This window comes from Triticum aestivum, chromosome 3B (genome assembly GCF_018294505.1).
Source record: "Triticum aestivum cultivar Chinese Spring chromosome 3B, IWGSC CS RefSeq v2.1, whole genome shotgun sequence".
NCBI lineage: Eukaryota > Viridiplantae > Streptophyta > Magnoliopsida > Poales > Poaceae > Triticum > Triticum aestivum.
Genome location: NC_057801.1, coordinates 44737415 through 44749563, shown reverse-complemented (window position 1 = coordinate 44749563; position 12149 = coordinate 44737415). Strand labels below are relative to the sequence as shown.

General features: G+C 43.1%; 1 protein-coding gene across 2 annotated transcripts; it reads left to right on the top strand.

The window, feature by feature from the left end:
• The first annotated feature begins 396 nt into the window (after positions 1–396).
• LOC123064639 (uncharacterized) lies at positions 397–2962 on the top strand. Of its 2 annotated transcripts, none has more exons than XM_044488077.1 (3): positions 397–780; positions 1779–1881; positions 2626–2962. In XM_044488077.1, the coding sequence occupies exons 1-3, from the start codon at positions 614–616 to the stop codon at positions 2629–2631; spliced, it is 276 nt and encodes a 91-aa protein (XP_044344012.1). In that variant the 5' UTR covers positions 397–613; the 3' UTR covers positions 2632–2962. The 2 variants fall into 2 exon arrangements, with proteins under 2 accessions (XP_044344012.1, XP_044344011.1); XM_044488076.1 differs by having other exon boundaries at positions 1779–1929; positions 2626–2956.
• Positions 2963–12149: the final 9187 nt, after the last annotated feature.

Below are 12149 nucleotides of genomic sequence, written 5' to 3'. Positions count from 1 at the left end.
TAAAGTAAATATATCGAGTGTGGAAAAGTGGTGGTAGGAGTTGTGGAATTGTCCCTAAGCAATTGACTATGTTACTAGACCGGTAATCACTATTGCAATTCTATTTGAGGGAGAGGCATAAGCTAACATACTTTCTCTACTTGGATCATATGCACTTATGATTGGAACTCTAGCAAGCATCCGCAACTACTAAAGATTCATTAAGGTAAAACCCAACCATAGCATTCACTACAAGAAATCAGTTAATACATGACGGATTTCCGGTGACGTTCCAAGAATCCGTCATGAACCGGCCTAGTACGGCTCCAAAGCCCGCCGAAGCCCGCTTGAGCCCGCCTAACCCAGCCCTCATATAAAATCTAACCCTAAGCCTCTCCCTGCCCCATCTCGTTCTCCCTCCGCCGCCGCCCCCATCATCTTCTTCCTCTCCCCGATCTACTCCTTTCGGTCCTCCGCACACCCACCGCTCTGATCGGCTCTCCTACACACCATCGTCCCAATCCCCACCTCCTTATCCCAATCCCCACATCCCCGGCCTCTCCAATCCTTCCAGTTTGATGGCGCCAGCAGCCCAAGTGATGAGATCCACTTCTTGGGCGTGCGCAGATCCAGCATGGGCTCAACCCCCGATGTTGGCCTTGTCGGAGCAGAGCGACCGTGTGCTCGCCAGTCTAGACAATGGCTCACGGGATTCTGGTGTGGCTCCCGTCCCTTCTGTTGGCTTGTTCAACACCATGGCCACTACAGCCGTTCGTGGGCAGGGTGGGAAGCCGAAGGCTGGTGCGTGGCCTCCTTCTTCAATAAATTGCTTAAGCTTCGCTACTGCCTTCTCCAAATCTTACGGTATTGTGCGTGCGTGCTGACATAGCGGCGGGTGCGGCTATCAAGGGCTAGGGCGTGTATATGAGTGAGATGTGTGTGCATGTAGCAGCCAATGTGTTGTGTTTGTGGGTTTCCTCTCTAAAACTTTAATAGTGAATTTTCTCTGTATCATTACACTGCAGGGTACAAAGTAGAGACAGATGGCACATGTTTGTCAACCAGCTGCACTATGCTCTGTGGGCTTCTATCTAGATCTAATTTAGTTTAATTTTCTACCAAGATCTAATTTAGATTAATTTTCTACCAAGATCTAATTCAGTTTAGATTTTTCTAACAGTTTGATGTACCTTTGTTCTCTAAATAAATATAATTAGCTGTTCTATATGCATTCAGTTTAGTTTTCTATCAAAATATAATTCTGTATGAATCAATGTAATCAAGTGGTGAATAATTTCATCAATATAGACATGATTTCTGTTACTGTATTAATATGGCAACATGTTCTTTTTAAAGTTTTCTCCACACACTTCTGTCCATATTGGCAACTGCAGCTCACTGAATACATATTATGAGAATTATGTTTAATCTAAATATAAGAAGAAAATTACATCGGTATAGTGTGGCAGTCCTACAGTTATAATATAGAGATTTAAACCTGTTCATTTTTATACTAATTACATGTAGTCCCGCCATCGTTAGTTGTGCGCCTACTAGTACTAGAACCAATGACACGTTAGTTCACTCTCCCTCAACCTGGAGGCACACAGCAAGCTAGCAGTTGCCAAAATAGTGAGACACATTTCTTCTTCAACTTATGTGCTCCCTGCCTCCAAGCCTGGTCGCCCTCTGCAATAGTTTTGTCGACAAGTTGTGATGTCTACTGTCTGATCCTAAATCTTTTCCCTGATGTTTTCCCATCTTTTTCTTGATTATGATCTCTGTTTCTTGGGATGCAGGTTTAGGTGGTGTCGTAGCAGCCGTGCCGCTGCATGGAGCACAATAGAGCTCGAGAGGGTGACCGTGATAACTTTGGTGGAGCTGCTCTGTGATGAACCAGGGGTTGGTTCTCTACTACCAGTCCTATCATTTCTCCGTGATGAACCAGGGGTTAGGCATTTTTCACCATGTTGTGATTTTAGACTAATTTGTTTGTGCCCCTTTGATCATGGTGGTGAAATTTGTAGTCTCATGCACTTGAATTAGAGTAACCCCGGCCAGCATGCATGTTGTTAAGAGAAATAACCGATACATCATATGCAGTATCTCTTGAGAGAACCATTTGCCACTTAGTTCTATATATTTATTTGTGGCCGTGGCTCGTAGTTATTTTGCATGCCATTTGCATTTTACTTGGCAAGCAATTGTTTTTACTACTGTAAGTGCCTCGGATAAACATTTAGTTTCATGTGTATACTTGTTGCCACATGAAAATTTGAAGCTTATGCCTGCCAAGTCGACGAGTAGTGATTCCGCTTCACTGATATTGTTTGTTAGTAATGTCATTTTCTCGACGGGTTTATGTGGCCTCAACTACTGCAGAGTAGGTGTGTTCTCGGATGTATGTTCTATTATGTTGTCACTTATATGTAAACCTGATTAGACTATCTTTTGACCCACTTTTATTTGGATTAAGTTTCGGCAACCTCGTGTTTATTTTTGTTTTTAAGTATAAACTTTGTTATTCTCATATGTAGGCATGGTAAAATTTAAGAATTTTGGACAACTAAGTAATTTATTTTTGAAGTTTGTTCTAATTCTCTCATTTCTACCGTCTAGTGTCTAATGTTGCTATAAATATGTTAGGTGTGATTAGGTAGCGGGCTTCTTGGTGCATCACAATCCGCCATGACATGATCCTTACCATCAGGAGGGCCGACGACAAGAACTTGAATAACAACCTCAGTAGTATCTTGTGTTCTATCGTTGTAAATTGGATTATACTGGTTCCTAGTGTTGTTCTGTGATATTTTGTGAATATATTCTGTAAATTATCATTACATGGAGGATTTTGTAAGCTGGTGCGGTGTAGATACCAATGGATGGCTGCATATTGAATATCCGTGTAATATATGATCATACTTTGGAAATACTTTGCCTTGGCCCAGAGTTGGTATTACGATTTGTGTAATGCATTGTACTGGTTCAAAATTGGTGTGGTAGATATGTGCTGGATGAAATTTAAATTCTGCCTACATCCATGATGATTTCTGTGATGAAAATTGGTGTCCATGTAGGTAGCCACGTCATTCCAATAGGGTGATGAAAAATCCTACGTGGTGTTGGTTCTGTGACAGTTCGTTCCGTCATGAATGGTTGGGCCTAGTTTGGGTTGGCCGGGCTTCGGGCAGATCCATGACGGTCAATATCTGTCATGGAAGGCCTGATGTCAAATTATGACGCGATATACATGACAGATTCCAAGTCCGTCATCGATTGACACCCATGATAGTTCTGCATTAATGCGTGAAGGACGAGGACCGTCACGTATTAACAGATTTCTTGTAGTGATTAAAGCATCAAGTCCCCTTTTATCCCATACGTAAACAACCTACTTACTTGGGTCTGTGCTTCTGTCACTCACGCCACCCACGATAAGCAAATCATAAACATATTGCAAACCCTACAGCGGGAATCCCTCACGCCTGCGCGACCCAGAGGGCACAATAGAACAGCGCCAATAATAAAACATGCAACGCAAACCAGTCGTAGCAACTCATCAATCACCGGTAGGACAACGAAAATCTACTCAAACATCATAGGATGGCAACACATCATTGGATAATAATATGAAGCATAAAGCACCATGTTCAAGTAGAGGGTACAGCGGGTTGCGGGAGAGTGGACCGCTGAATATAGAAGGGGGAAGGTGAGGGAGATGTTGGTGAAGATGACGGCGGTGTTGATGAAGATCGCGGTGATGATGATGGCCTCCGGCAGCGCTCCGGCGCCACCGGATGCAAGGGAGAGAGAGCCCCCGTTCTTCTTCTTCTTCCTTGACCTCCTCCCAAGATGGGAGAAGGGTTTCCCCTCTGGTCCTTGGCTCCCATGGCTTGGAAGGGGCGAGAGCCCCTCCGAGATTGAATCTCTCTCTTTGTTTCTGCGTTCTCTGATTCTGCCCCTTCACCACTTCCTTTATATCTGGAAATCCATAAGTCCGATTGGGGTGAATCTTTCGCCTAGATTTTTCTCATAAAATTAGCTTTCTTGCGGCAAAAGAAGAGCGTCAACTGCCTTACGGGTGGCCCACGAGAGTGCCAAGCGCACCCAGGGGGGTGGGCGCCCCCCTATCTCGTGGCCACCTCAGACACCATTTCGCGTTGATTCTTTCTCCTGAAAATCCCAAATATTCCAAAATAATTCTCCGTCCATTTTTATCCCGTTTGGATTCCGTTTGATATGGGTTTCCTGCGAAACATAAAACATGCAACAAATAGGAACTGGCACTGGGCACTGGATCAATATGTTAGTACCAAAAATAGTATAAAAAGTTGCCAAAAGTATATGAAAGTTGAAGAATATTGGCATGGAACAATCAAAAATTATAGATACGACAGAGATGTATCAGCATCCCCAAGCTTAATTCCTGCTCGTCCTCGAGTAGGTAAATGATCAAAAAGGTAATTTTTGATGTGGAATGTTACCTAGCATAATCTTGATCATATGTCTAATCATGGCATGAATATTAAGACACGAGTGATTCAGAGCAATAGTCTATCATTTGACATAAAAACGATAATACTTCGAGCGTACCAATAAAGCAATCATGTCTTTTCAAAACAACAAGGCTAAAGCAAGCTTATCCCTACAAAATCATACAGTTTGGCCATGTTTCATTTTCATCACACAAAATGCTCCCATCATGCACAAGCCGACGACGAGCCGAGCAATTGGTTCATACTTTTTAATGCGCTTTAGCTTTTTCAACCCTCATGCATTACATGAGCGTAAGCCATGGATATAGCACTATAGGTGGAATAGAATATAATGATGGAGGTTATGTGGAGAAGAGAAAAAAGGAGAAAGTCTCACATCGACGCGACTAATCAACGGGCTATGGAGATGCCCATCAATTGATGTCAATGCGAGGAGTAGGGATTGCCATGCAACGGATGCACTAGAGCTATAAGTGTATGAAAGCTCAAACTGAAAACTAAGTGGGTGTGTATCCAACTTGCTTGGCCATGAAGACCTAGGGCATTTGAGGAAGCCCATCGTTGGAATATACAAGCCAAGTTCTATAATGAAAAATTCCCACTAGTATATGAAAGTGACAACATAAGAGACTCTCTATATGAAGAACATAGTGCTACTTTGAAGCACAAGTGTGGAAAAGGATAGTAACATTGCCCCTTTTCTTTTCATTTTTCTTTTTTTTCTTTTTTCTTTTTCGGTGGGCTTCTTTGGCCCCCTTTTTTTTATTTAGGCTTCTTTGGCCTTTCTTTTTTTTCATTTTTTTCTTTTTTTATGGGGCAATGCTCTATAATGATGATCATCACACTTTTATTAACTTACAACTCGATATTACAACTCGATACTAGAACAAAGATATGACTCTATATGAATGCCTCCGGCGGTGTACCGGGATGTGCAATGATCTAGCATAGCAACGACATCAAAAAATGGACAAGCCATGAAAACATCATGCTATATCTCGGAATGGCTATGGAAATGCCATGATAGGTAGGTATGGTGGCTGTTTTGAGGAAGATATAATGAGGCTTATGTGTGATAGATAGTATCATATCACGGGGTTTGGATGCACCAGCGAATTTTGTACCAACTCTCGAGGTGAGAAAGGGCAATGCACGGTACCGAAGATGCTAGCAATGATGGAAAGGCAAAAGTGCGTATAATCCATGGACTCACATTAGTCATAAAGAACTCATATACTAATTGCAAAAGTTTATTAGCCCTTGAAGCAAAGTACTACTACGCATGCCCCTAGGGAGATAGATTGGTAGGAAAAGACCATCGCTCGTCCCCGACTGCCACTCATAAGGAAGACAATCAAAGAAACACCCCATGCTTCAAATTTGTCACACAAGGTTACCATACGTGCATGCTACGGGACTTGCAAACCTCAACACAAGTGTCTCTACAATCCACAACCACCCACTATCTGTTGGGGAACGTAGCATAAATTCAAAATTTTCCTACGTGTCACCAAGATCTATCTATGGAGAGACTAGCAACGAGGGGAAGGAGAGTGCATCTACATACCCTTGTAGATCGCTAAGCGGAAGCGTTCAAGTGAACGGGGTTGATGGAGTCGTACTCGTCGTGATTCAGATCACCGATGATCCTAGTGCCGAACGGACGGCACCTCCGCGTTCAACACACGTACAGCTCGACGATGTCTCCCACGCCTTGATCCAGCAAGGAGAGAGGGAGAGGTTGAGGAAGACTCCATCCAGCAGCAGCACAACGGCGTGGTGGTGATGGAGGAGCATGGCAATCCTGCAGGGCTTCGCCAAGCACCTACGGGAGAGGAGGAGGTGTCACGGGAGGGAGGGAGGCGCCAAGGGCTCAGGTATGGATGCCCTCCCTCCCCTCCACTATATATAGGGGCAGGGGAGAGGGGGGAGGCGCAGCCTTGCCCCTTCCTCCAAGGAAGGGGTGCGGCTAAGAGGGGGGAGGAGTCCATCCTCCCCAAGGCACCTCGGAGGTGCCTTCCCCTTTTAGGACTCTCCCCTTTTTCCTATATCTTGGCGCATGGGCCTCTAGGGGCTGGTGCCCTTGGCCCATGTAGGCCAAGGCGCACCCCCTACAGCCCATGTGACCCCTGGGGCAGGTGGCCCCACCCGGTGGGCCCCCGGGACCCTTCCGGTGGTCCCGGTACAATACCGATGACCCCGAAACTTGTCCCGATGGCCGAAACAGGACTTCCTATATATAAACTTTACCTCCGGACCATTCCAGAACTCCTCGTGACGTCCGGGATCTCATCCGGGACTCCGAACAACATTCGGTAACCACATACAAGCTTCCTTTATAACCCTAGCGTCATCGAACCTTAAGTGTGTAGACCCTACGGGTTCGGGAGACATGTAGTCATGACCGAGATGTTCTCCGGTCAATAACCAACAGCGGGATCTGGATACCCATGTTGGCTCCCACATGTTCCACGATGATCTCATCGGATGAACCACGATGTCAAGGACTCAATCGATCCCGTATACAATTCCCTTTGTCTAGCGGTATTTTACTTGCCCGAGATTCGATCGTCGGTATACCGATACCTTGTTCAATCTCGTTACCGGCAAGTCTCTTTACTCGTTCCGTAACACATCATCCCGTGATCAACCCCTTGGTCACATTGTGCACATTATGATGATGTCCTACCGAGTGGGCCCAGAGATACCTCTCCGTTTACACGGAGTGACAAAATCCCAATCTCGATTCGTGCCAACCCAACAGACACTTTCAGAGATACCCGTAGTGTACCTTTATAGCCACCCAGTTACGTTGTGACGTTTGGCACACCCAAAGCACTCCTACGGTATCCGGGAGTTGCACAATCTCATGGTCTAAGGAAATGATACTTGACATTAGAAAAGCTTTAGCATACGAACTACATGATCTTGTGCTAGGCTTAGGTTTGGGTCTTGTCCATCACATCATTCTCCTAATGATGTGATCCCGTTATCAACGACATCCAATGTCCATGGTCAGGAAACCGTAACCATCTATTGATTAACGAGCTAGTCAACTAGAGGCTTACTAGGGACATGGTGTTGTCTATGTATCCACACATGTATCTGAGTTTCCTATCAATACAATTCTAGCATGGATAATAAACGATTATCATGAACAAGGAAATATAATAATAATAAATTTATTATTGCCTCTAGGGCATATTTCCAACAGTCTCCCACTTGCACTAGAGTCAATAATCTAGTTCACATCGATATGTGATTAACACTCAAGGTCACATCCCCATGTGACTAACACCCAAAGAGTTTACTAGAGTCAATAATCTAGTTCACATTTACCATGTGATTAACACTCGATGAGTTCTGGGTTTGATCATGTTATGCTTGTGAGAGAGGTTATAGTCAACGGGTCTGAACCTTTCAGATCCGTGTGTGCTTTACAAATCTCTATGTCATCTCCTAGATGCAGCTACCACGCTCTATTTGCAGCTATTCCAAATAATTGTTCTACTTGGAGCTATTCTAAATTGTTGCTCCATTATATGTATCCGGTATCTCTACTCAGAGCTATCCGGATAGGTGTTAAGCTTGCATCGACGTAACCCTTTACGACGAACTCTTTTACCACCTCCATAATTGAGAAAATTCCTTAGTCCACTAGTTACTAAGGATAACTTTGACCGCTGTCCTGTGATCCATTCTTGGATCACTCTTGTACCCCTTGACTGACTCATGGTAAAGCACACTTCAGGTGCGGTACACAGCATAGCATACTGTAGAGCCTATGTCTTAAGCATAGGGGACGACCTTCGTTCCTTTCTCTCTATTCTGCCATGGTCGAGCTTTAAGTCTTAACTTCATACCTTACAACTCAGCCAAGAACTCCTTCTTTGACTGATCCATCTTGAACACCTTCAAGATCACGTCAAGGCATGTGCTCATTTGAAAGTACTATTAAGCGTTTTGATCTATCCTTATAGATCTTGACGCTCAATGCTCAAGCAGCTTAATCCAGGCTTTTCCATTGAAAAATACTTTCCAAATAACCCTTTATGCTTTCCAGAAATTCTACGTCATTTCCGATCATTAATATGTCAACAACATATACTCATCAGAAATTCTATAGTGCTCCCACTCACTTCTTTGGAAATACAAGTTTCTCATAAACTTTGTATACACCCAAAATCTTTGATCATCATCAAAGCATACATTCCAACTCCGAGATGCTCACTCCAGTCCTCAGAAGGATTGCTGGAGCTTTGCATACTTATTAGCATATTTCAGGATGGACAAAACCTTCCGGTTGTATCACATACAACCTTTCCTCAAAAATCGTCGAGGAAACAATGTTTTGACATCCTATCTGCAAGATTTCATAAATAATGCAGTAATTTCTAATATAATTCCAACAGACTATTAGCATCGCTACGAGTGAGAAAGTCTCATCGTAGTCAACTCCTTGAACTTGTCGAAAAACATCTTAACGACAAGTCGAGCTTTCTCAATGGTGACACTTACCATCATTGTCTATCTTCCTTTCAAAATCCATATGTACCTAACAGCCTTACGACCATCAAGTAGTTCTTCCAAAGTCTACACTTTGTTTTTATACATGGATCCTCTCTCGGGTTTTATGGCCTTGAGCCATTTATCGGAATCTGGGCCCACCATCGCTTCTCCATAGCTCGTAGGTTCATTGTTGTCTAGCAACATGACTTCCAAGACAGGATTACTGTACCACTCTGAAGTAGTACGTATCCTTGTCACCCTACGAGGTTCGGTAGTGACTTGATCCGAAACTTCATGATCACTATCATAAGCTTCCACTTCAATTGGTGTAGGTGCCACAGGAACAACTTCCTGTGCCCTGCTACACACTTGTTGAAGTGACGGTTCAATAACCTCATCAAGTCTCCACCATCCTCCCACTCAACTTTTCGAGAGAAACCTTTCCTCGAAAAAGGACCCGATTCAAGAAACAATCCCTATTGCTTTCGGATCTGAATTAGGAGGTATACCCAACTGTTTTGGGTGTCCTATGAAGATGCATTTTATCCGCTTTGGGTTTGAGCTTAATACTGAAACTTTTTCACATAAGCGTTGCAGCCCCAAACTTTCAAGAAACGGCAACTTAGGTTTCTCCAAACCATAGTTCATACGGTGTCGTCTCAACGAAATTATGTGGTGCCCTATTTAAAGTGAATGTGGTTGTCTCTAATGCCTAACCCATGAACGATAGTGGTAACTCGATAAGAGACATCATGGTATGCACCATATCCAATAGGGTGCAACTATGACGTTTGGACACACCATCACACTATGGTGTTCCAGGCTGTATCAGTTGTGAAACAATTTCCACAATGTCTTAATTCTGTGCCAAACTCGTGATTCAGATATTCATCTCTATGATCATATCATAGATCTTTTATCCTCTTGTCACGACGATCTTTCAACTTCACACTGAAATTACTTGAACCTTTCAATAATTCAGACTCGTGATTCATCAAGTAAATATACTCAACATCTACTCGAATCATCTGTGAAGTAAGAACATAACGATATTCACTGCATGCCTCAGCACTCATTGGACTGTACACATCAAAATGTGTTACTTCCAACAAGTTGCTATCTTGTTCCATCTTACTGAAAACGAGGCTTTTCAGTCATCTTGCCCATGTGGTATGATTTGCATGTCCCAAGTGATTCAAAATCAAGTGAGTCAAAACAGTCCATTTGCATGGAGTTTCTTCATGCATATACACCAATAGCCATGGTTCGCATGTCTCAAACTTTTCAAAAACGAGTGAGCCCAAAGATCCATCAATATGGAGCTTCTTCATGCGTTTTATACTGATATGACTTACATGGCAGTGCCACAAGTAGGTGGTTCTATCATTACTATCTTTTGGCATGAACATGTGTATCACTACGATCGAGATTTAATAAACCATTCATTTTAGGTGTAAGAGCACTTATTCAGGTTTAATACTAATCTTGATGGTAGAGGGAGCGTGCGATGTTAGATCACATCAAACTTGGAAACACTTCCAACACATATCGTCAGCTCACCTTTAGCCAGTCTCCATTTTATTCCGTAGCTTTTATTTCGAGTTACTAACACTTAGCAACCGAACCGGTATCTAATACCCTGGTGATACTAGGAGTACTAGTAAAGTACACATTAACATAATGTATATCCAATATACTTTATCGACCTTGCCAGCCTTCTCATCTACCAAGTATCTAGGGTAATCCTGCTCCAGTGGTTGTTCCCCTTATTACAGAAGCACTTAGTCTCGGGTTTTTGGGTTCAACCTTGGGTTTCTTCACTAGAGCAGCAGCTGATTTGCCGTTTCATGAAGTATCCCTTTGTTCCCTTGCCCTTCTTGAAACTAGTGGTCTCACTGACCATCAACGATTGATGCTCCTTCTTGATTTCTACTTTCGTGGTGTCAAACATCGCGAATACCTCAAGGATCATCATCTCTATCCTTGATATGTTATAGTTCATCACGAAGCTCTAACAGCTTGGTGGCAATGACTTTGGAGAACCATCACTATCTTATCTGGAAGATCAACTCCCACTCGATTCAAATGATTGTTGTACTCAGACAATCTGAGCACAAGCTCAACAATTGAGCTTTTCTCCTTAGTTTGCAGGTTAAGAAATTCATCGGAGGTCTTATACCTCTTGACATGGGCACGAGCCTGAAATCCCAATTTCAGCCCTCAAAACATCTCATATGTTTCGCGATGTTTCAAAAACGTCTTTGGTGCCTCAACTCTAAACCGTTTAACTGAACTATCACGTAGTTATCAAAACGTGTATGTTAGATGTTCGCAACAACCACAGACAACGTTCGAGGTTCAGCACACTGAGCGGTGCATTAAGGACATAAGCCTTCTATGAAGCAATGAGGACAATCCTCAGTTTACGGACCTAGTCCGCATAATTGCTACTATCAACTTTCAACTAATTTTTCTCTAGGAACATATCTAAACAGTAGAACTATAGCGTGAGCTACGACATAATTTGCAAAAACCTTTTGACTATGTTCAGGATAATTAAGTTCATCTTATGAACTCCCACTTAGATAGACATCCCTCTAGTCATCTAAGTGATTACATGATCCGAGTCAAACTAGGCCGTGTCCGATCATCACGTGAGACGGACTAGTCATCATCGGTGAACATCTTCATGTTGATCGTATCTTCTATACGACTCATGTTCGACCTTTCGATCTCCGTGTTCCGAGGCCATGTCTGTACATGCTAGGCTCGTCAAGTTAACCCTAAGTGTTTCGCGTGTGTAAATCTGTCTTACACCCGTTGTATCTGAATGTTAGAATCTAACACCCGATCATCACATGGTGCTTCGAAACACGAACTGTCGCAATGGTGCACAGTTAGGGGAGAACACTACTTGAAATTGTTGTAAGGGATCATCTTATTTACTACCGTCGTTCTAAGCAAATAAGATGTATAAACATGATAAACATCACATGCAATCAAATAGTGACATGATATGGCCATCATCACTTTGCTCCTTTTGATCTCCATCTTCGGGGCTCCATGATCATCATCGTCACCGGCATGACACCATGATCTCCATCATCATGATCTCCATCATCGTGTCTTCATGAAGTTGCCTCGCCAACTATTACTTCTACTACT